Source organism: Nipponia nippon, unplaced genomic scaffold (assembly GCF_047370975.1).
Source record: "Nipponia nippon isolate SJK-2023a ecotype South Korea unplaced genomic scaffold, ASM4737097v1 scaffold_5, whole genome shotgun sequence".
In the NCBI taxonomy this organism is placed as follows: Eukaryota; Metazoa; Chordata; class Aves; order Pelecaniformes; family Threskiornithidae; genus Nipponia; species Nipponia nippon.
In genome coordinates this window covers 39,325,098-39,350,509 of record NW_028262369.1, presented here as the reverse complement: position 1 = coordinate 39,350,509, position 25,412 = coordinate 39,325,098, and the positions used below count along the sequence as shown (strand labels likewise).

Sequence of the window (25,412 nt, the reverse complement as noted above, 5' to 3'; positions counted from 1 at the left end):
TCATCAGGTATGTAAGCATTTAGGGCTCATCATATGCAGACAGACCAGCAACATATTTTAACTTCTGATCAAAAGAGTCACCATTTCCTTAAATGTACAGAAACTACTTGAAAAATTCATAAGATCTGTTTCACAAATTGCCAATTCAACCATAAGAATATATAGTAAAAATGACAAAAGATTTGTTCTTATAGTTGATAAAAAATTTATGCCAAGGCATTCAAGTAAAGTTACTTTCTGTGTTCTGATTTAATGAATCATTTGAGCGGTATCTGGCTGGGTGACACAGATGTAAGGCTCGCTGAAGCCTACTCTAATGCCTGCTGGTATAGTCTTCCTTGGGACAGTAACGCCAGAACAATGTGTCAGACTGAAGTAATATCAAGGAAAGTAAGTGCAGTACTGGGGATGCTATGAGGTTGGCCCACAACACTTCTTGACCTGTGAATGTCTGTAAGTACTTCTCTGTCCTACAGGCTCCAGTGACCCAGGAAGCCCAAAAGAAGCAGCAGCAGTGCGGTAATAAATAGTCTCTGGAATAAGGTTTTTGCAAGCTTGTAATTCAAGCTGAAAGACATACAAGGATTGCTTGATGGTTTAACCCTACTGAAAAGCAGGACCTGACACTGTGTGAAACCACCAGTGATTTCTTAAAAGGTGAACTAATGTTTACTGTTTAATATCAATTTGTGAGAGAACTGCCTGTTTTACACACTGCAAAGTTTATATCTTTAACTTCAGAAATGTACATGAATTTGGGAAATATAAATTAAGGAAGTTACTTGATGCATATGACTACAGCTTTTATAGACCATGCCTCTGTGTTTACTGAAAGACACTATAATAAAATCACACTTCCCATTAGGAAAACCCTTGGAAATAATTTAATTCTACAGTAAGTAGAACAAAGCTAAGGAGGACTGTAGGCACTGTAGTATCATAATCTTAAGCAGTAAAGCTAATCCTCATCAAAATAAAATACTGCGTCCCGGTATGCCTTTCAGAAATTTGGGAGTTGCTAAAAAAGCTTTCCCCCTCTCAAAGAAGTTTGCTAGAATATTCAAACAAACATATTTAGAAGTACATCATATCTTTATGGAAATAATTTGACTTTAATCGTAAAAGTGAAATCTTGTAAGAAATTAGAAGTAAAATGAGAAATGAAAAGTGTAACAGTTATGCCAAATCCAAGTAATACAATACACATCATTTTGCCCTACTGTCAGAGAGGGAAAGAATCTCTGTCAGCAGCAAATGGAAGAGAGTGAAGTATACTCCTCCTTCACCCCACCAGCCCTCTTTAAAAATTCCTAAAGCTTAACTTTTCTTTTTTAAACATAACATTAAGTTTGTCCATTGTTAACATGCTGTTGCAAGTGGGACAATCCTGTTTTGTCAAGACAATTTAGTTAATTTGCATGAAAAAATAATTCTATTAATTCCCCAGTTACTTTAAAGAAATCTTTCCTTGCTTTCATGTGATAATTAAATCTTGCCTTGATAGGCTAGTTAAGACAGCTATGAGAATATTTGACATTAAAGGGTACTTACACAGATAACAAAACAATAGCAATTAGAGTCCATTCAGGCATTTTGTGAATAATATTTCTGTTTGTTAACCTGAAAAATAATTAAAAAAAAAAGATCAGAACATTTCAGAGTGAAAGTAAACAGGTTTTAACTGCTGAATTTTAACTTGTCTACCATTAAAAGACTTAATACAGTGAGTTACAATGTAGCAATTACAGCTGTATCTGAGCAATTCACCAACTTTCAGGCTTCTCCGGCATCTTATCCTGTAACGGAGGAATTGCAGAATTCCCAATATGTCTCTTTTTTTTCTATACGAAAGTGAGATGGGGAAGACTGCACAGAAGCTAATTCTTTGAATTAGCTTGCAAATAGTCCGGGCTGCTGTGAGGGCTCAGCTCTCACTCATTCCCACTGGGAAATTCTCAGGAACTGCACATGCGTTTCTGAAAAGACGGGCCTTCCTACACTTAGTTTCCCCCCTGTTGGCTTCAGATCCAGATTTGCTGTAAAAGCTAATGTTGCGGAAACAGACTGGATTTTATAAGATACTGGAGACAATCCTCTGATGATTCTTATTTTTAAAATGGAAACCCAGAATTCTAACTTATGCAATGGGAGCCAGTGCAGATGTGAGAGCAAGAAAATGAGGTGTGAATCAAGAACCACATGGGTGCTCAACAAAAGTGCTGCTGCATTTTATACCTGCTGACCCATCTGGCTGAACTTCGTAATAAGACAGATCTGCTTTAAGTCGTATGTTAATCTGACTTAAAACAATTCACGTGTGAATTGCTAAGGCTGAATTTAGGCATGACCCATGGTGTTCAATTTCATGCAGAAGTCACAGCTAAAAACGAAGCTGTGGCTATGCAGCACCCAAAAAGGCTGGCAGAATTAATTTTATCCAGACAGATGGGGCCATCCAACAGAAATACGGAGGGGCGAGTACCTCCCTACCTTGGCTTCCTTCTTGCTCTCAGCTTCCCTGCTATGCAGCCTCATATAAATTCAAATCCAGAATGAATCTACCCTGTCATTCATACCCACTTCTACAGGCACTGGTGAAGATGGGAGGTTGCTTAAAACGAAATACCTGGCAACAAATTAAAATCCAGGGTTTTCTTCCCCAGTAAGATTTCTTTTTCTTTTTAATGTCTTTGGGCAAGTATATAGTGACCCCAAAAAAAGTGTTAAAAAATGGAAAAATAAAAGTATTTGTACTTGCCATTGTTAAAATTCAAATTCTGTTAACTAATTCCCCAAAATTATAATAAAAATGGTCATTAAAAATGCAGTTATTAATAAGATGTTTTATAGGATCATTTTGCATTTCCCTATTTCAGAACAATATTAAAAAATTAATAAAATTAATTTTTCTTTAAGGATAGTAATGATTAAAGCAATATTATCCTATTTTTTTTCCTCAAATCTCCAAGTCTTCCAACCAAAATAAGATTTTGAAGCAATGAGTACTCAAATAGTGTCTCAACAGCCTGAGTTTTGTTAATGATGAAAGAAAATGCAATGTTTTGAACTACATGTACAGGAACTGTCACATCAAACTAGAACCAATAGCTCTGGCAAATACAGATTATTTTTGTTATTAAAAGATTCATGTTTCCCGATTACTATTTGAAATAGCTAATGGTGTTAGCTGGCAACAAAGCTCGTACCTGGTAAACTGTTACATTTTTCTGGCTATAGAACAAGAGACAAAACAAAAGCTGAAGGTCTTGACTCAATACTGATGACAGTGATAAACACTACCAAGAAATGCCTGATGGAATCATCTTGACAAGCAATTCATATGTAACATTCCAGTTAATCTGCTATGATGAGACACAATGGAAGAGACAGCTCCAAGCCACCTGGGAAAACTCTGTCAAATAGAGAAAGCAGCTTTATTTCAATGCTCTACAAGGAGTTATTATTGATTAGAGCACAGGAAGGTGTCATTCTTGTACACAAACTGAGAGATGCAGTTATTTGTGTCAATTAACTCTTACTCAATGTTAGTATTGATTGGCAAGGTCTGAACACTAGTCATTGCCATCAATATGCTATTTATGAAGGAGGTGGTCAAAAGACACAGATAACCAGCAGGATACAGCAATATGGATCTGCTGATGTACTACTGTCACTGCACTGGATGAACAGTCAAGTCAGGCTTCCACAATGAGTAACCTTTCAGTACAACACCTGTCCTAAAGCACTTGTGCAGCTGAAAAAAAGCACTCCAGGCAGATCAGACTAAAGCTAGGAACCTACAGGTGTGAAGCCTTAAATAATAAAGAGCAGTGGAAGGGCAGTCACTTTCAAAAACAAGCTGTGTGTCAACACCGAGGCCTCTGAAGGGCAAAGCTTTCAGAAAACAGGGAAATGCAAGTCCTCTGTAAAAATGGTTCATTAATTCTTTGTCTCGCCTCTAGCCAAAACTGTTACTTCAGAGCAATCCATGAAAGAGGTCACTAGATTTCTGTCATAAACACATAATGTGGAAATGTTAAAACTCTATAAAACTTTGTGTACATGATTTGAGTTTTGCAGTGAAATATTTTCTGTTAAAGAGTTTGGCTAAGCTCTCCCTCACCTACCCAAAGAAAGAAAACAATATGCAATTTTTCAAAACAGAATGTCTCTACTTTCTTGGCCTCTGTAGGTAGGTAAGCCAAGAAGGTTGGATGATCCCAAATAGCTGTGTGGGTCGCTTAGTTGCTAGTTTGTGGGTGTTTTGTTTCACTCCAGCAAGATGCACCGCAGCTGGACTTTACTGCTTCCACCATCCAGTAGGCAGCAGGACTTGTGCAGCAGTTTTAATCCTCTATGAAGGAGCTCAGACTGAGCAGATGGCTCCAAGTGCCAGAAGCTGACAGGATAAAGGACTAAAGAGTAAGACGCATAAAAATTCCATCCCAAACGACCTCCCAATAACAGACTAGTACCCAGCCTGCAAAGAAAGTGAACTCCAATACGGATGTTGTAGGAATGCAGGGGAGTCCAAGGTTAAAGTAACCAGTAAATAAAAAAAATAAACCCAAAAATGTCAGAAAAAGAGCATACACAGTTAGTTCTACTTCTTTTTGTTTAGTTGTCTTTTCATTTAATTACCGTCAGCTGCAAATTTTGCTAGCAGAACTCCATTAGCAAATGATGGCCCGATTTGTAAGCAGTGCCTGCTGTGGCAGCAGATTTACGCACATCGCTAAGTAAGCGCCTTGTGCAAGAACTTGAACAGGGACCACAACAAACTTGAAGTTATAGGAAAGAAACTCAGGAATGCAGGAGCTCACCACCCTTTCTCCTCAGTAGGATTACATCTCCTGGGATTTCCAGGAAACCATTTGATAACAGGAACCCTGTCCAATGGGGAATGGCAGATGGACAGTTGATTATTATGCTAAATAGTTATCCCCTAACAGGCCCCTAGAATCAGATATTATGAACAAGAGGCAAGAAAATGTAACTGGTTAATATAAAACAATCTTTTTGAAGTCTATTTTTCTTTATACCTATTTATAAGTTATAGTCTTGAGTGTTATTTCCTTTTCTAGAAGTTTGTTTATCCTTACAGTGAGAATATAGCTGTCATGTATAAATCTGTGAGCTCAATTTTTAACATGTTACTGTGAATTTGACTAATAGTAGCAATGAGTTATTGGTACTAAATGTACATTTGATGAAAAAATTGCTTTGAACAGGTCCATGCTTGCTGTCTTTCAGTTTTACCCAGTATGTCTGTGTCCTTACACTGGGAGAAAAAGAAAAAAATGTGCCCCAAATGGAGAATATTTTCTTTCTTTCCTTCTTTCTTTCCTTTGTTTTACAATTTATCTTTGTTGCAAGGTGAAGTCATCAGCATCTTTGCAAATGAAGCAGCCTTTTTGTTCACACATCCAGATTCCCAGGTGTAACAGATAACTTCAGTTCAAGAGTCTGACCTGTTAGTTGCCTATTCTGTAAGGCAGCAAGCTGACTTCATGGGATTAGGACAAAGTTGTGACTTTAGGGGACCTCAGCTATCTATAATTCTTCCAAAACTTGCACCAAGATGAGCAAAGTTTAACTAACCCAGGTCAGCACAGGCAAATATGAAAGCATAGATTGTTTTTCTTCGGGCTTCAACTAAACCAATTTAACCATAAAACACAGCTCCTCTACCCCCTGAAAAAGAGCAACGTATTTATGTACTGTACTATAATTTAGTTTGATGACAACCAGCAAAAATGAGCTACTATTATAACTTTAGGCTCTCTTCAGGAGAAGCCCATTTACTTGAGAAAAGGTCATTAATGTTCTGGTACTTTCCCATTTCCATACAGAACCTTGTCTATGACAAAGTATTGCTGATTGACTTGAAACCCAGAACCTAAAATTCCACTTAACAGGGGTAATAGGTAAAAGCCTATTAGTGAGTGTATACACTAGATAACATACACTCACAATACCTATTTAAAAGCTAAAATATTGTCTTGGAAACAAGATAAGACAAAGCTGTAATAAAAAGTCTTGAACACATCTTCAGGAAGCAACTGTATCATATTCATTGACAGAGTTCAATGTCAATGATAAGCTCCACAGAAGGAATTAAAATACTTCCAACCATAAGATATAGACAAAATTCTATTTTTAATATGGAATATTATGCTTAAAAAAAACCAACCACACATTCACAAACATAATTTAGCCTTGATTTATATATAAATAGCTAATTTTCTCTTGATCTTTTAACACAGTGCCCTTACACACTCTGGAGAATTATCTGACATCTCAGTTTTCGTAACAAAAGCTTACAGGCACTGAGGGACTTTGTTTGGGAAGAGCTCTAACCATTCTAAAATGTCTCTTGAGATCCCTCTAGTGCGTTTCCCAGCAGTGGTGATTGAATAAAATGCTGCCCAAAGGAGGCTGAACTGCAAGTGTTCCTTTAAAAACCAATGGAGCTGAAAATCGTTGTTTCTTAGTTCACCACATGCTCTTTTACCCTTCTTCAGCTAAGCTCTACTACAGCCATGTGTTTTATCTCCTACCCTCTTTGGCAAGTTCTTCAGCCTGAAATATTTCCAGTACAAAAAGCAGGAAACAGCACTAGCATTTGTCAGTGCTCCCTCCATAGATATTAAGCATTTCACCCACATTAACAAAGAAAGTAACGTTTCAATATCTATAACCTGCAAACATAAATACCATTCAAAATTTATCCCAGGTCCCCCTGCCAAAGCATTCAACCTAAAATCAGAGAGACCACTTATATTAAGTAAATTTACACCTACGTACAGAACTGGAGATTCAAACCTATGCCTTCATCTTAATATCCATGAGCTACCTTTTGTGTATCAACAGACCCTTCCATATCAGAAATGCAAGAAAGGGCCCAAATTTTTATTGCTTCCCTATTTCCTGTATTTTTGTTTTATTTTACTATCAGTGACAATAAAACTCCATTTATTTTGAGATATATGTACATATAAAGGCACGTACAAAATCTTGTGCAGTGCCCACAACTGTCTTCAACCATCCTCTGCCCAAAATGCTGAACTTCTAAGCCCTTTATCTGGAATCTTAACAGTTACAGAGCCCCAAGAACTTGCTACCATTACTTTCAACTTACTTCCTAACAAAAAAGACTTAAAAATAAACTCACAAAGTGTTATCTGAGGGATCAGAAATAGATCAGGGGAGACTTTTAAAACATGATAAATTATTGGTACGAGCCAGGTATTGGGATCAAAGTCCAAATTAATTAGATTTGGTTCCATTCTGTAAATCCACAGGTGTACATATATTTTAAGTTCTAAAAACTCATATATATGAGTTTTTAGAACTTAATTTTGGCTTCAAGGCTCCTTTGCTATAAACCACTTTTAAAAGTTCATATTCAGGTCACATTGTCTTTCAATAGCAAAAATTATTTAAAATATAAGTTCTGCTTTTGAGAACCTCCAGGACTTCTTACATAATCAGTCATACAAAGGTAGATTGAAAGAGACCAAATGTAGTTTTTCCAGTTCTATCAATCCATAAGCTAAAGTGACTATTAAGCATTTAGACTGCAGAGCAACAAAACCGTTTTAAGACACAAAGATCTTATTCAAATAGTAGGTATATATACAGTATATACATGCTGCTCCAATTTAACCAAAAATATCTTCCCTGCTTTCAGTGTTGTTAAAATAAAAGGTTAATCACAACTTAAAAGACTGCAATTACAGAATCAAGTTCAAACACTAACAATTCTTTTAAATAAAAGAGATCATCCACAGAGTCACTAGAAAAGAAAAGAGTATCTTCCATAGTAAGAAATCCTGCATATAGAGATCTGTGTTTTAGTGGCATCCTTCCAGACCTCAGATAAATCATAAGGCATCAGGTAGAGCTGCGTTTCTATTCACCAAAGCCTAGATTCCTTGTGACAAACATCACATGACTGAGTTTTGGAAAATTTACATGTAAACCTCATGCAGGTTGGGGATGTGGGGGGGAAGTTTCAAGAGTGGCAATGTACACAGAGTTAGCAACTGTTGCTCCTTTTCCTGACAATACTTCAAGATGTAGGACATGATCTAGGTCCAAGTTACAAGAGTTTTGTCCCAAAGAAAACCTAAAAATGTTCAGAGAAGTTACCACCATTCTGTTTTCCCTCCTTCTTTATCCCAGTGTTTCCAAATACTGTCTTTAGTGCTTCTGACTAAAGCAGAAACTTCATTTGTGGTGATGAAGTGTCCACTAGATCTATGTCCCCTTGAAATCAGGAAGAAGACAGGTCAAATTGGACCTTCTTCCTGGCTCTAGAAGTTAGCGGTAACAATTATTAACCACATTAAAACCATTTAAGCCTGGCTGTAGGGAGCCAGAGCAAAAGAAAGTGACAGATCTCAGAAACTCACGCTTAATAGGAGGTGATGAGGTAGCAGAACCTTTAAAAGACTCACCATCATCCTCCAGAGGCCACTGGCCTAGTTTTTAAAAATCTACAAATACTCCTGGTGACCCAGCCACTGTCAGGAGCAGGGAAAGGGTTGACTTGTTAGTCCACAGGGAATGTGACATTACCTACATGAACACACAGCTAGAAAAGGGCAAATCTGCAATGGGGCCTTCTCTGTGCCCAAATCACAAATCATTCAACAGCATGTTTAATTAATCAATCAAGAAGAATCTCTAAATAAAGATCAATACTCACCGGAAAGTTTTGACAAGATTTTTTAGCTCTGTGTAAACATCACCTGGAGTAATCTGAAGAGGGCCCAAAACTGCAGGTAATCTAGAAGGCAAAAGACTCTCGTCAATATACATTTTTCTCTCTTTCTCATTTCTTCTCAGGTAAGACTTCCACCAAAGTTAATGAAAGTTAATAAAGAGAGATTGACTTTTGTGCAGCAGATCAGTCCTGTAGTTTACATTTCAGATCCCTCTGAGTGGTGTTTGGGCAACACCTTCACTTTACAACAGCTTGTTTTTAAAAATAAGAAGCTCTAGCTCAGTGTGAACGTGAAGAAGAAATTAAATATAGTTTTACACGCATGTTCCATTAACTTCACATTTCAGTTCCGACAAGACATTCTTACCAAAAAATCAAAGTGTTTACATTATGAGGATTAGAACTCCAGGCCTCATAAATGTTTCAAATACTTATATTTACTTGGTTCAAAAATAACAATACAAAAGGAAACTACATGTCTAAATGAGGTTTGCACAGAGAATACATCTGTGCAAATACATACCTCAGATTCATATAGTTTCAACAGAAATAACATTCCACTGTAAGCCTGATAGTTGGAATCAAGATGATAGTAGGGTAATCAGAAAATTTCAAAAGAAAGAAAAAGACAAATTGCTTCCCTACTTGACTTTGTGTAAAAATTGATACAGCACACAACAAACGGCACATACTGTTTAACTAGTTGTCAGTATCCCCAAATGCTGGAAATAACATGCATTGTTTTTCACATTTAGGATGAAACTTTTGCATCTATTTACTTGATTAATAGTTAATATCCTCTTGTATTTGAATATCCAGTTATTTACATTTATATGCATATATGCACATATGCACATGGTGCATTAGTATTGTTGGAAGAATCAAGATTTCTGTTCTCCTTTACACCACTGCATGTTTTACAAAAACTGAGCACAGGACTCTTATGATGCTGGGCATTTTCATATTCCCACTAACTTCATCTGAACACACCAAGAAATCATTGCTTTATCACAATGAAAATTGTCTCTCTTACTTGAGTGTGACAGGACTACTGCATCACCTCATAAAATTTAAAAATACCAGCTAGAGAAGGGGATAGTCAAGAATAAAACCTTTGAAGAAATTAAGAAAACAACATTCTTTCTTATCCTCTATTCATGGAGTACCAGACTTCTAAGTTCAACAGAAATTTTGCTAGAAGCTGAAAATGACTGACAAATTTGTGGAAAAATTTGAAGGAGCAGAGAACTGCTTTACCATACAGTAGTAGTCCTTGGAATCTATGTGACATTGACACTTGCAGAAAGATCAGAGATAGCCACCTTTCTTACAGCATGGTTTGAGTCCATGTTTGTGGCCTGTCCACACTTGTTGCAGGTAGAGAGAAACAGAAGAAAGTGGGTTTTTTTTGTTTTGGGGGGAGTTTTGATTGTGTTTTTTTTAAGTTTAAAAAAAAAAAAAAGCTTCTGCAAAATCTCGTTTGGCTAGTTAACACAAACTACAACCATAGAAAAGCAAAATACCCCTAACAAAAACACCACAATCATGGCCTTCAAACACTCATTTATCTGCATTGCCTTGATAACAGGTGTATTTTCAAGGTCCTCTCAACTTTGACAATTTAATAATTTTAACAGCTACAGCAGAGATGCCTTAATCTCTTTTCTGGGACTCCAAAGCCCTTTTATGTATGTGAAAAAGGTCCAGTGTTTGGAAAGTTTTAAGATTCAACTCTGAGGGCCTTTCATGCTTGCAGCTAGAGGCATACTGATACCAGCCATCCAAACATGGACTAGAAACTCTTTTAGCAAGACCTTTGCTTAAACAATGAAGAGGTTTGAAAACACCACTTCCTTCTGGGTAGATTTGTTTACCAGTAACAGTATGCTTAACATACAGGACAAGTATTCGCACTCCTCCCAATCAACTTCAAGATTTTCAATTTAGACTTGAGCAGTTGGAACATTCAGCTATTTAAATATTTCATATTTTATGTCCATCAGAATCTGCTTTTAAATAACGTACAAGAATCTAAATAGTTCAGATTATTTCCAGATAACTGATGGAAAGGAGGAGGATAAATAAAGGGCTTGTGGTGGAATTTTTTTTCTTTTGAAGCACATATTGTCATTTTAAGCTCCGTGTGTTATACCAACATTTACATCCAAAAACCACAGAGATTTTCAGTGTAACAGCACAATTGCGTTGACTTCTGCCAGCTACCGAAGAGTGGGAACATGTTGTCATGCCAGCCTGGAATGCCGTCAACTACAAGCTCCAATGCTTGCAGGAAGAGACGGGTTTCTTCCAGAGAACACCTTAGTAGTGAGATTCTGACATCTACCTCAGCAGGCTGTGCAAACTGACATCTGCAACTGTACCAGAGATGACTGTCTCAGAAATAAGTAAGTTCTTTAGGGCAATAACGGCTTTGAGTTATGACTAAGGCCACCTAGAAAAAGCCAGAATGTCCTTGCACAGTGTTTGTTTCTTAAAATGATGATGAATGAGCACCAACTTCAGCTTGATATTTACCAAAGTAAAGGATACTTACGCTTTTTTCAGTTTTTCAAGGACGATTCGCTTTCTAATCTGCATTTGTGCATTTGAATCAACAAGTGGGAAGGTGAGATCTTCCTGTTGATCATCCTGTTTTAGACAAAAAACTTTTAACAGCTATAACCTAGTATTTAATTAAAGTCAATGCATCAAAATAGTTACAGCTTATCAATAAATGTTTAAACATAAGAAAACTCTTATCTCTGAATAGAAAAAAAAACCAACCACTAATTTCTTAATGGACAGAAGTTCGCTTAATCTGACCCAATACATAGTGGGCAGCTAACCTACTTTTCCCCTTCCCTATGCTAGATACTTTAATTCAACTAATGGTAATTCCTTCAAAACTTAAGTCAGAGTAAACCTTCTCCAAGAAGCAATGTAATAGCTTTGTTGTACAAGAAGCAGCATTATGAAAATTATACCCTCTGCTGCTAAAATCACGCTTGAACTTTAAAAGCAAAAGCAATTTCACATGCCAGTACCAACTGTACAACCTACCTAGCCTAGTCAGCATACTGTTTTTACAGTAGTGACAAGAAGACCCAGCTGCTGTTGGCTGGTTTGTCTGACCTGGAAGGGGTAAAACCTCAGACCACTCTATTTCTTGCAGTCTGCAAATCCTTTTGAGGTCTTTTTCCAAATTGTCTAGATTGCAGTAACATATCCAAACAAATCAGTAGGCTCCAACTCAGAGAATTTTAATAATAAGTAATGCCAGAGATCTAGTCTTACTCAAGAGAAGAAAGAAATCCAATCTCAAGTATACTGTCATGAATGAAAGGCAAAAAAATCATTAAATAAAAGAATTATTTAATGAATCAAAGGGCAAGGGGAAAAAAACCCCAAACGTTCCCTCCTCACCCAAAGTCTACTCTGTCTTATGACAGATTGTTTCATCTGAGTAAACCTTCCTTACCTTCATGCTTCACAAACTGAAAGACAGCTATCAGAATTAAACATGTCCCAAACAGTCATACAAACTCATTCTCACCAACCTAAAACATGATTCCTCAACGTTATGGGATTGTTGTGAATCTAACCAACCTTCCTTTTACTATTTTATATTAATAGCTTGATGTTACCTTGTGCATATCCACTTATGATAACAGAAACAAAGAGCTTGTAATAATTCTTTGAAGGCAGGCTTTATACAGCCTCAACACTACTCCACTGGACACTTACTTTGTCTTTGCTTGGATGTTCCTCTGCTTGCGCATGTGTCACCGCCTCTTCAGCCAAGATGCACTTTCCTTTATAGAACTCTTTTACTCGGAGTTCTAAAAACTCTGTTTCTTCTTTTAACTTTTCGTAACTAGGCACAGGCTTAACTATTCCACCTGGGCTTGTGAAAGGTAAAGAATAGTTCAGACTGTTTTCAGACTCTCCAACAGCAACAGTGTTAAGATCATCAGCTGCATCTAAGTCATCCTCATCAAGTTCTTCATTCTGGTTGGCAGATGATATGCATTCTGATGAGCATAAAGGAGTGTAGTTTGGGCCATAGAGAAATTTTAAAGTTTCCTCAGTTCTCCATTCCATAAGTGTTTGCTTAAGCACTTCTAATAAACTGCCTTTGGAATTAACTGGATCCCTCAGTTCAGTTTTTTTATGTTCTTTTGAGTTAGCTAGTGTTCTTTTAAGATGTTCTGCCCCTCTTTTGCTCACACCTAGAAAAACTATCTGTGAACCACTACAGGTGTTTGCATAGTTTTCTGAAGCACCTGATTTTCCTAGAGTAGTATTTCTTGAAGGCATTGCAGTTATTTTATTATGAACAGAGCAAGCATACTTTTCTTCCTGAGCATCTAATTTACAATTAGATAGTCGTTCAGTGGCTTCTACCACAGCTGAGTCTTCAGTTTTAGGGCTGGAATAGACTTTCTGAGCAGGCTTCTTTTTGAGGATGCTGTTTCTGTGCAACTGCTGTGCAAAACCGGCTGAACTTGACTGACTTCCCGGTAAGACAGAAGAAACAAATTCTTGTTCCGTATCACTACTGCTGTCACTAGCTGTGTCATGAGAACCAGATTCACATGGATTTGAAGATATCCTAGGATTTTCAATGTCAGAAGCTTTAATTACTTCATCACATAGTTTCACCTCTTCTCCAGACTGCCCACTGTAACAGAAAACACAAGCTATCAACAAAATAAGAAATGGGTGTTACCTGTAATAGCTTTTCATTCTCGTATAAGAAACATAAATAAAGCATTTTTGCCTTATAATAGAAGTGTACTTTTTTGCTTTAAGAATCATGGCTGCTCTTCTAAAAGCTTTCTCAAACTGAAAGAGTTGTAATGTTCTGCAATCGAGATGACAAATATAGACACTATTTGGAGAAGGGAATTCTCAGTTGCTTACTGGCAGTTAGAAAAGAATAGTAAACAACATGTTATTAAAGACAACAGAAGAATGTCAGACAGCGTGATGAATAGTGCAATTTTAAAATGAAAATAGACAACATATATGTGAATATAATACCCTAAAACCAGGGGGACAGCAGAGCTGGTTTTAGCATATATAAGTTTGCCACCTAAAGGCCATGTGTTGCAAAAGAAAACAAACAAAAAGTCACAATACACAGCAAGGTACAGAGAGATGACAGAATAGCATGATTTCATTTTAGCTGATATGGATGTTTTAGATTAAGAAGTACAGAAGCTTTCATCACATATTATTGGTACCATTTTCTTTATGAAGAATAGATGCTATAAAATATGCAAAGTACAAACAGTGTATTTGTTTCAGATTTCAACAGGCTGAATTAAGACATGCGGGCCAAGAGCAGCTGTACACTAAATCATACAGATCAAATATGCTGGTTTAGAATCACAAAGGAAAAAAATAAACAAGACAAATAATCCTTTGTGTACGTTCTAATAAGGTCTTGTCTATAACACAGGAAATCAAAGATTCCCCTTTCACCTGATATGATGCTCATATTTCTGACTATAAGTGCATCTAACAAAAAAAAAATATTGTTCAGTGTACCTCTGTCCCTCCTTCAGCAGCTCTATGTCTGGCGGTCTGCAAAAAGAAGATACAGAATGAAGATTTTCCTGCTAAATCAATGCTCTTAAAATACACACTAATACATAAAATTCATAGTTGAGGTTGGAAGGGATGTCTGAGGATCTTCTAGTCCAACACCCTCTGTTCAAAGCAGGGTTAGTGAGAGCAGGTTTATACATACATGTTCACAGAGCATGACTCATGTGCCTGCAACACAATCCTGTTCTGTTGAACAACATTTAACAGAATCAGCAAGTCACACAAATGTTAGTCAGAAAGGACCTCTGGAGGTCTCTAGTCTGACCTCCTGCTTGTAATGCAATTGTCACCAGCACTAGATTAGGTCAGTCACAAATTCATGAAGTTTAAATCTTGAAAACCTCCAAAGATGGAGATTTCAAAACATCGCTGACTATCCTGTTTCATTCCACCATAACCTTAGCGCAATTTTTTTCCCAATGTCCAAACTGAACCATCCGTGTGATAATTTGTGGCCATTGCCCTTATTTTCTGCCATCAACCAAGAATAGTTTGGCTCTGTAATCTTTGTAACATTTTTTCCAGTAGTTGTAGACTGCTTTCAGATCACCCTTTGGTCTCCTCTTCAACAAAGTAAACATGCAAAGATGCTCTCAGGTCACAAAGTTCCTATAGTAAAAACAACCCTGGGCCATTTATAGGAAAATGCTCCAAATTAATGCAAAAAATATGAATATTCAGGATATCTTTACTTATTTAAAATTTTGTTAAAAATTAGGCTATCGAGTTATACTGCTTTAAGAAAATGGAGTTCAAAGGTTTCCAGAAACTCTAAGAACCATAACTAAACAAATTCTGACGGGTTTCTTTCCAAAGCTCTACTTGCAGTTAATCTGCTGCAATTCACTTCTGAGGCAGCATCACAATGCTATTAATTTTATCCAACACTACATGTGGAAATCCTCATCCACCTGTCCTATGAATGAAAGAAAACCTTTTAAGCATGCACTAAATGCAAGTCAATGCACTAATACCTCTCAGATGGTACACAAAAACCCCCACAGGTTTAAAAAGATGAAAGCTGCACCACTCATGAATGAATTGAGTTTGGAAACTACAGGTGATAACATACAATGATTTAAATTATTAACTCCATATAACTCTCCTTCAGAGTTTTAAGTGGAGCTCATAGTCTTTTCTGTCAAAAGAATTTCAGATATCCTTATGTGTAAGTGTTTATCAGTGTGTGCACACATATGTGGTTGTGCAAACAGACATACCTAGCCATGAACTATCTGGGGTTTTGTCTGAACTATATACTTTGATGTTTAGAATAAAGGGAGATTTTAGAAATACTTTCTTTAAAGACAGCAAAACAAGAGCACAAAAATACTGGTAAGCTTGCTTAAACATTTAATGAAGAGACTGGTTTTACCTTCTGGAATCCCTCAGATCAGGCTGCTCTAAGCCTCTTCTCTCATTGATCAGATATTTCATATGACTGATCTGAACTGTGAAACCAAGCTCGCACATATAATTTCAGCTAGTTTCTTCTGTTGAAAACCAGGAGACTATGAAAAGCAGTGTCTTGGAGAATGAAAGCTGAATAAATTCAGCTGAACATTCTCTAGGCAAGTATTTCTTGTTAAACAGTGACACCCATTGGCTCAATTCATTATTTGCAAGCCTGTGTTTCCTGAGCTAGGAACATGGACTGCATCACACTGTTCCAAAATGTGTATTGCAGTAACAGCAGGAAATGGGCAATCTGAAATTAGAGTTTTAGCCAGGATAAAGAACTTCTTCATGTTATAGTCTGCTTTCAGGTGCAAGCATTCACAGTCTAACCTTAAGACCAATGCCAAGTGCTGTGCTAAAATTAGAAAATCTCATTTAACAGGATAAGATTAATTCATCCTGTACATTATATGGTTTGTAAAAATCCAATCCTAGTAAATACATTTTAAAGTTAATAGGAGTTGACTATTACTTAAGACTAGTCTGCCCTCTAAACAAACATGGTCATATCTACTGAGTAGTCATAAGTAGTACTAATTTATGTCAATTATTATGATCAATACGGCAACAACACTTTTAACACGAACACTATGCTAAGCTAACATGTTAACATCAGTGACTTCTGCTTCAGCCTAATCATTTTGATGCACTGCAGCTAATTAATTAGCATTGCAGCTTGGATAGAGAAAATAACATTCTCAAAAGCAGCAATGAATGTATAAGGTTATACTTACTTTTCTTCTTCTCGCATCCATACTGGACTTTTGGAAATTTGAGCTTCAAAATACTTAGATGCTCTATAGCAAAAGTTGCTGCAGAAGCACTGGAAATGAGAGAGAAAGTAAGAAAATATGACTACAGACAACTTTAATACTCATAGAAAGGTACAGAAGTCATTGTTTTTTATGCCTGTAAAATTTAAGTACCAATTCACATTTCTTTTTAAGCCTATAACCAGGTTTTTAATTCACCTGAGAAACCAAACCTATCAAATAGGTCTATCCCATTCCCCACAAGCCACTTGAAGCTGTTTATTTTTCCCCACTTCTCTGCTTTTTGCACTTTTATTACATGCTGAGAAGCAAACCAGTATTAGATCCTACATAGCAATAATTTAAAAAAAAATCCAAAACTGTTTAAAGAGCAATCCCTAGCCCAACCAGATGGTCATAAATACATGCAATAAAATTCAGGTGTTTAATAATGAAAATTTTGGTTGGCAACAGAACTTGGATATTTTGCAATACTCAGAACAACACCTAAAATTTTGCAGTATCTTTGAAAAATTAACTTGCACACTTGCATCAGGGAACAAGACAAAACATCCCACTTCTTCTCAGAGTCTTCCTTAGTAGCTTGAGAAAGCAATTCCCAGAATTTTGTGTATCCCAGAATTGTAACCAGAAGAAAGGAATGTATACTAGTGACACTGAAGAAATTTGCTCTGGAACTAGAAACATTTATCCTACAATTTAGTGTATAAGCACCTGTAGGTGATTGCGTATCCTGTGAGCAGGCAAAGAAGACTTTTAATCCACCACACGTATGAATGTGCTTAAAGAAAGAAACAGATTTTGTGAAGAGATAGGTTTTGTGTTGAAAAGTCCTCAAACAAGAACCCTAAATGTAGTCACACTAAGGAATCGGTAAGATGTAACTTGTATTACACTACTGCAAACTTCAGTGAATGAAAAGCATATGCACTTTGACCCTACTAAAGCTCATTGACTATACTGGAGGAAAATAGAGAATGCTTCTTCACAAATGTCTTTAACAGATCAGCTGTACCACATTCAAACTGCTATCCAAGTAAAACTTTCCATGTTATGTTTAAATTTAGAAAAGAAAGTGTTTTTTTGTCTTTCCAAAGAAAGCATCTAGAAACTGAAATGCACTTCATATTCTAACAGTTCATGAGAATGATTTTCATAAGAACCAAATATTGGCTCTGAATCAAGCCACTGTATGAATGCTGTTACAAAATGCATTTCTGATGATAAGACAACAGTAAATACATTTTAGAAATAGACTTGCTACCATACCTTTCTTTCAGTGATATCATAAACTCTGTTCGTTTTTGTTGAAATTCTGTACTTCTGTTTTGGCACCTAAAACAATACGCTTTCATCAGCAAGACTTACTTCTATCATGAATTTACAGAAAACTTCATTCTTAATTCACATATTTTAATACGTGTAATATGTTCCGTTTTAACTGAATTGCATACTACAACCACCTTTTCCCTCAATTCTTCTGGTGTTGTACCTTCTCAGATGTAAGAATGGCAATTTATCTTTAATCATTTACATCTCACTATCAGTAAAAGACAACTTCAGATCTACAAGAAAGCCAGCGCTGAACATAAAACAACGGAGCTGCTGTGGTAGGAACTTTACTCATGGATAAGAGTCGGGCAATTACAGACAGGTCCTTCTTTAATCCATGTCTATGTATATGCATGCGAGAGTGTACTGTCAGAGACCCCCGCCACTACCCAGACAAACCCAGAGAGGAACTTACATAAAATGTAATACAGCTTCCAAGTGAATTTCTGTGGGGACATATGAAGTCCAAAACAGTAAAATTTTTTGTACTTGAGTAGATTTTTTTCAGATAATCAGGTGTACCACAACTGGTACTACATCACAGGTTATCTAACTGAACTCTGAGCTGTGCTTAAGCTCTGACATACCATACTCAAATAAGTGTGAATATGATTTTGACACGGGTAACGTACATTTTTAGAGCAGGTGTATATGCATTCACATAGTGATATCCCTGCATTGTATTATTTTTTCACTTGAATCCTCCTCAAAGAGATATGTGGTTACACTGAAGAAGGAACAAGATTAGAAAGTTTCTGCATGCACAAAGGACAGACATGAAGCCATACCATTCATCTTTGTTACTGTCAAAGTAGATGCTAATTGATTCTGTCATACAGTAATGGTTGTCAACTGATCAAATTTTACGTTATACTTCAGAAGGATTATACTGAAATGGAATGATATGTTTCCTGGCCCATTACTTGATAGTATTTTAATCTACGTTTAATATTGTAAGTTTAAAATTGAAGAGAAAATGCAAGGGAATAAAAATCATTAAGAGATTCTTATGATAACAGCATTAATAAAAAACAACTTACATTTTCCAGTTTATTTTGACATAGAGGATAACCACATAGTTTGATGATAGACCGTTCATCAACAATGTCTTTATAGTGAGATGGAGTAATAAATTTTCCCTAAAATGACAAGAAAATAGTTCAACAACAGACACTGGAAAATCTGTCATTGTTCATACTCAAAACATGTCATAAACAAATAAATATTTTTAATTTTTTAACAGTTATCTGGTAAGTTTAATAAACAGCATTTAGAACCTACACAGTAAAAATGGTAAAAGGGTAAATAGGGAAAGAAGAAAGACAGGGGCACTTCTTTTTACATACAGAAAAGCCTCAGTTTTGCCTCTATTTGCACCTATTTTCATAACTTTCCTCTATTTACATGCTTTGTACACCTATTTACCAGTCTATTTACAACCTTAACAGGAGTAATCATCAACCATTCCAGAAAAACTGTGCTGCCAGATAAACTGTGGGGCATTATGTCTAAATTCACAGGTGATGTGATGTGGACCTAAATTTTTATACTTAACCTATCACTCCAGAGGCATAAACAAAAGCTGGGGTAATAAAGTGAGGATTCATAAATGTATGCAGTCCTGCAAAACTTGGCCATGTTTTCACTGCAGAACCCTTGAAAACAAGGCAATCATCATCAGAGCTGACGAGAGAGGGAATAAATTATTTGTCTACTTTAAACTGCAGCAAATTGTTCCAAGAACTTTAAAAAAAAAGGTCGACACTGAGATACAAAATAGTATAAAAACTTGCAACACCTACGGAATTCAGAAGGAACTCTTCAGTAATGTTCTCTTCCAGGAGTTGTTCAACAATATGCAATGCTTTTTTCTCAAATTCAATCTTCTTTCTCATAGCAGCCTCCAGGGCTGCTTTCCTGTAACAGAACAGACACTGAATGACACAGAGGGCAGATTTCCATAAACAATTCTCCAACGCTATCTTTGGTTTTTTTCTGAAATACAGTAGCTCACATTTTTCTGCATCACACCATGTTGGCCAAACAAAGCAACAAGTAACTGGACTAGGAACTCTGTAATAACCACAAAGGAGTGTCCAACCTTGGTTTGCTTTATTTCCACTCACATCAGGAAAAGTATAGACTCTAATTGCATTGCACTACTTCCATACAAGGTTACCCAACTCTTCTTGCAAGAGAGGGAAACCCAGAACCGGCTGGGCAAAGAGCCTGGGACAAACAATTTATGGAGTGTTGCCAGGAGAATGGGAGCTGGGTAAGACATGAAGAGTGGGAAGAGAAAAGGACTGGGACAAGACTGAGTGTGAGGGTACAAACTAAAGGAAGGAATAAATCAAACAAATCCCACTACGGTAGATTTCCTGAATGTTCCCGAGTCTTGCCACTATTCTGTTGTCAGCAGATACCCAGAGAGCAACCATCTAGGCGTCTCCAATTTCCATTTGGCAGCGCTTCCCACAGAGGTCGTCAATGTACAGTCATTCTGCTATCTTAACTGACAGACGTCTACACTATTCACCTGGAAGTCTAGATCTACTACAGAGTCAAATATATATTTAGGTAATTGTCCATGGCAGAAAGTGTTTCTTCCTCTCAGGTTTGGTTTTTAAAGTGAATAAAGAAAAATGGCGGGTGTGCAAAGAAGTTAAGATGGCAAAATGCAAGCACTACAGACCAAGGAAATGTAACTGTGGAGGTGAGATTCATAAACTTTTAGCATATTATACAATGTACATGTGTGCATGCTGTTAGAAGTTACATAGCATCACTCCAGACAAGCCTGCATGACGTTGATGCTGGCAGTCTCCTGAAGTTAGTCATGGTACTCTGAGAAAGCAAAAAAACACGCGAGGCAGAGAATGCGATTTCAAAGTGAGGCAAAACAACATGAATGCCACATATTATTAGTTACAAATTATACCTTTGAGCAGCATCTTCATTCTTCAGAGCAGCTGAATGCTTATTTCCTAGAAATCAAACATACAAATGCAGAAATACAGAAATTAGTGTACTTTCTTCCTTTAACAGTGGAAAATATCAGAACCTGAAAAATACTACAACCTCTAAACTGTAAGCATAATCAGGAGACTTGCTTAGAAACTTGCTTTTGGTGGCTGAGAGTGACTTCAGTAAGCTAGCAACCATTCAGCAACTCATTAGACAGGCTTTTTATAAGTGTGAGGACAGACAGGCCCAACCGTCTTCATACTCTCATTCACCATGTTCTGTATAGTCAGAAAGCTACAGGAAAAATAATTCTGACAACAATTTTGTGCCAACCACACGCACGCCGGCTCTCCACTGGCTCTCCACCCCAGGTTGACCCCTGCACCCCACTGCTGGGAAACGCTGTCCTTTTCAGCGGCCCCACCACTGGATTTTGCTCCGGGCGGGACTCGACAGCACGGCCTCGACGCCGGCACCTCGCCCCCGAGCCGCTCTGGTCGCCCTCCCTGCCTCCCGCTCGCCTCTGCCGACTGCCCCAGGCCTCTGCCCGCCCTGACCCGGCTACCGGCATGGAGGACTCGGGCAGCTGCTCCCTTAAGACAAGGGCAACAGGGAGGGAAAATAACGGACTGTTGGGCTTAAAACACGAGGACGCAGTTTGCTGACCAGCTGCGCGATCGCTGTCATGCCCGGCGCGCCTGACGCTCAGAGCGGGGCGGGCTGCCGGCCCTGCAGCAGCCAGGCGCGCAGCCCCCGCGCAGCCTGAGGGGACAGCGGGGCGCTCGGCCCCGCCTCGTTCGGCCGGCAGCCGCCGCTCGCCGGGCCCGACCCCGACCACGCAGCCGGCTCGGCCCGGCCGAGGCCCGCCGAGCCCGCGGCAGCGTCCCCGCACCGCCGACCGCGGCAACCCCGTTGCCCCCCCCCCGGTACAGCGAGTTGGGCGAATCCGCTGTGCTGGCTGAAGGGCACAGGGAGAACCCAAAGCGCCGGGCAGGGGGAGCGGCGCGGGGAGCCCGGAGCCTACCTGCGCGCCGCCGGCTGGGCTTCCCCTTCGCGCCGCCCTGCGGCTTCCCGGCCGCCATCATCGTGGCGGCTCGCTCCCTCCCTCCGACCTCTCACCCGGGAGGCGGAGCCGCCGTCGCGGCGTGGCCCGGTCCGGGAGCGGGGAGAGGCGGCGGCGGGGTCCTGTGGAGCGGCGGGCGCGAAGGGGAGCGGCCGGTCGGGGCTGCGGGGCGGAGCGCGGCGCCAGCGGCGGCCCGCTGAGGTGAGGAGAGGGTGGCCTTGTGATTTTTTTGATAATTCATCCGTGTGTTAAAGGCTTGCGTTGGCAGCCTCTTCGTACTGGCCCGCGTGTTGTACCCCGCCTAGGGAAGGGGCTGAGGTACATGTTTATTGGAGAGGAGGGGGTTTGGTGAGTATTAATAGTAGAAAGTTTCAGATGACTCCAGTGGCTGTCCACTTGCCGCTGAAACCTCTGAAAAGATTTAATTAGAAACTGGATTAAGTATTAAGGCCCGAGACCGTCTGTGAGCTCAGCTGGTAAATCTCTGGAACAACACGGTGGGTGCTCAGGGCATGTTTCAAGGCTGTAAGTACATTGCAGAGTTACCGAGGGCTGAAAATGCAAGAATATTAGCAGTCAAAAATATATTTAAATTGTTTTGGGAGGATTAGTAACTTCCTGTAAAATTAAGAGCTAGAGCAGTACAACGTGTGATAATAAAGTATATGATAATGACCAAATTAAGAGGACAGGCTAGATACATTGCTAGATTGCAGTGGCGTAAAAATGTTTAAAAAGGCTGTTGAGAATAGAAAGTGAGTTGTTTATTCTCTGAGCAATAAAATTCACACACAGATGCTTTTTAAGCTTTTGTGAGTTGCCTGTTTTTTGTAAACATCTAGGTAGCTTAGTTATCTACATGTGTGACGTAGCAGAGGTCAAACGTAAGAGGAAAGACTGAGTACGTTACATTTGGATGTCTGTATAAATATGGAACTTGGGTGTTCTGATGAATAGTTAGCGAATTGTCCAGGTGTAGAGGTAGTTGACACTCATAGTGATCATATAACCGGGTTTAGGCACATGGAATTTCTTAAAACTATAAAGATTATGACTGCTGCTATGATATATCACATGGATAACCAAGCCTGATTTTTTTTTTTGTAGTTCATCATCCTGACTGTGTAAAACTTTGCATGTACTTAACATTACTCAAATGTTTAACTTAACTGTTTTTAGCAAGAAAGTTTTAAATTATAGTGTCTAGAGGTAAAAGGCCACTGAACTAGCCCAGCCTAGACACTAGAAAGAAATAAATGATATTGCATATGTAATCTTAATTGGACTGTTGATATAAGCTGGCACGGTGGTCGGATTAGTTGTGCACATCCCAGGCATTGGGTTAGAGTGTTTCAGTCACAGCTGAGCAGGAGCTCCGCTGGTGAGTATAGTCACAGAAAACGTGGTGTATCATGGGCATCCATGCTTGGTGTGCAGTGAGACCAGACTTGCTCTGTATTAGCTGCAGTTTTCAATGTATGCGCCTAAGTAGTAGCTGAGGCCTCCTGACTTCTTAAGATGACCCTGATACTACTTGAAAAATTGCTTGCCTGTACATAGAATGCAGGTTGTTTCCTGTCTGTAGAGCTGTCTCCTGCACATACAGGGAGTAGAATAATACAGTGTACAGTTCTTAAAAATGTATTTTTCCTTTTTTTTTTAATCATGTGGTCTTCATAATATCTGTCTGTTTAGGTTGTTCTCATTCCTCTATTGGCACTTTTTTGAATAATGTGATTATTTTTCAGTCTCTGTTTTTACTTCATGTGTTTTAATACTGCACTCTTTAATTTATAATAGTTTTCAATGCCAGAAGAACAAAGTCAAGCTATAATGGCAGTTGATGAACTTCAAGCCATAATACAAAGATGCGTAAGTAGTTTTCTTTCCATAAAAGTAACAAGTGTAAGCAGTGTGTGTTTCTCTTCATATATTATAATTAAAACCAAAATGACCCCAAAACACAATACGGTTGTTAGGAGAACTCCTCATTGGGCGGCTAAGTTCAGCCTCCATGCTTCATTGACTTTTCTCTGGTGCTTATCGCAAGATGCTTGATAACTTCTGCTTCTTGGAGAAAGAAGTGTTCTTGTACTCAACAGTAACTGTCTGAAGTAACAAAATCCTAGCAGGTTGTTGTAGAAAACACATCTTCCAAACAACATGCTCTAGTCTAGACTTAGAAAGTGCTGTTGGAATACTGCTTTGTCTTCTGTAGTAGCTCTTCGTAGCTTTTTAATATGTGAAAGATGTTATATAAGAAAAGATAAGTTACAATGACACTACGTTTAATTTTGACATGAAAGCTTGGATTTTCTTATTTTCCTTCTGTAAGTATGGAGTTAAACGTGCATATTTTCTTTCTAGCAAATTCTGGAAGAAGCTGATTTCAAAGGAGAAGACTTTAATCTGTTTCAGGTAGCAGGTCAGAAATGTTTAGAAGACGGGTATGCGGCTCAGTTATTAGAAGTAATTCAAAATGAGAAAAATAAGGTGAGTTTAAGTTTAAACTATATATTAGTTGTGCACTAACATACCGTTAAATAGATAAAACTGCTTACTAAAAAGGGAAAGCTACTTTCACTGTGGAGCAAGCCTGTACATATGAATAGTTAATAAGTTGCTCTGTGTGAAGCGCACATTCTTGTGTAACTTCAGGTAGCTCACAGAAACCAAGTCACGATAATCTTAACAAAACCATTAATATCTATTTTTCAGGGAGTTAAGCAAAGAGAAAAGAGAGGACTAAAGCGTAGTTAAGAGAAAGTGACAGTTTTGGCCTTCATATGTACAATCTTTCTGGGTTTAGAAGATGTCTAGTTTTGGTTTATTCTCTGAAAATCTGGTTTTTAGGTTATCATCAAGAATATGGGTTGGAATCTCATCTCTCCTCTTGTTAGATGTATTTTCATGTATAAACAGGAAGATGATAAGCGAGAACACTGCCTGAAGATACTAGATCAGTTGGCACAGGTATGTTTTTGAAATATATGGTTATAATACAATAATTGTAGGGAAGGGAGAGTTCCTAATTTTCTCTCTGATTTCCAAAGAGAATAAGGCATGAATACTTCTGGGTTCTTCTGTCCGTTTCTCAAAACTTTTAAACTCATGGGCCAGTTTCATCTGAAGTAGACAGAGGCTTAGTGTTCTCAGAGATGATTAACCTCTTACAAATCTTGTGAAATTAGTAACTGGGCAAAACAAAGAGACATAACATTACCCAGAAGAAAAAGGCAGATAGAACTCATAAAGTTTTTGACAGCCATCTGCAGTCAGAGCAGCCACAGCAATACTACCTCTTGTTTACTGCAGATACAGTATGACAATGAGTACCTGATGATTCTGATGGAGTAGTAGGGGAAAAAAGTTTTAATCTCTAGAAAACTAGTTCCCTTTCATTCATGTACTTAAAAAACAACTTGCAAACTCTATAGCTTGAGTTAAATTCACACTGAAGTTTTTCTTTTCTTTC

The 25,412-nt window shown here is 38.2% G+C and overlaps 2 protein-coding genes across 14 annotated transcripts in view; one reads left to right on the top strand and one right to left on the bottom strand.

The window, feature by feature from the left end:
- The window catches only part of RPAP2 (RNA polymerase II associated protein 2), a 64,801-nt gene extending 42,712 nt beyond the window's left edge, over nt 1–22,089 (bottom strand). For 9 of the 11 annotated variants that reach the window (XR_015698626.1, XR_015698627.1, XR_015698628.1 and 6 more), the window contains exons 1-11: nt 21,899–22,089; nt 20,849–20,894; nt 19,710–19,824; nt 18,948–19,046; nt 17,845–17,910; nt 16,537–16,625; nt 14,285–14,320; nt 12,476–13,412; nt 11,286–11,380; nt 8,714–8,794; nt 1,552–1,620 (exon numbers count right to left, since the gene is read on the bottom strand). Coding sequence is in view for 4 of the 11 variants with exons in the window: in XM_087730562.1 (XP_087586688.1) it covers nt 1,552–1,620; nt 8,714–8,794; nt 11,286–11,380; nt 12,476–13,412; nt 14,285–14,320; nt 16,537–16,625; nt 17,845–17,910; nt 18,948–19,046; nt 19,710–19,824; nt 20,849–20,894; nt 21,899–21,959 (1,694 nt within the window). In the remaining 7 variants the exon portion in view is untranslated. Of the gene's footprint in view, nt 1–1,551; nt 1,621–3,216; nt 3,413–8,713; nt 8,795–11,285; nt 11,381–12,475; nt 13,413–14,284; nt 14,321–16,536; nt 16,626–17,844; nt 17,911–18,947; nt 19,047–19,709; nt 19,825–20,848; nt 20,895–21,898 lie in introns of those variants that run through there. The other 2 variants (XM_087730566.1, XR_015698631.1) reach the window with 2 other exon arrangements.
- Nucleotides 22,006–25,412, top strand: part of GLMN (glomulin, FKBP associated protein) — a 26,616-nt gene continuing 23,209 nt past the window's right edge. For 2 of the 3 annotated variants that reach the window (XM_087730568.1, XM_087730567.1), the window contains exons 1-4: nt 22,006–22,138; nt 23,738–23,809; nt 24,305–24,430; nt 24,791–24,910. In XM_087730568.1, coding sequence (XP_087586694.1) covers nt 23,744–23,809; nt 24,305–24,430; nt 24,791–24,910 — 312 coding nt within the window. In that variant the 5' untranslated portion in view covers nt 22,006–22,138; nt 23,738–23,743. Of the gene's footprint in view, nt 22,139–23,737; nt 23,810–24,304; nt 24,431–24,790; nt 24,911–25,412 lie in introns of those variants that run through there. The other variant, XM_087730569.1, reaches the window with a different exon arrangement.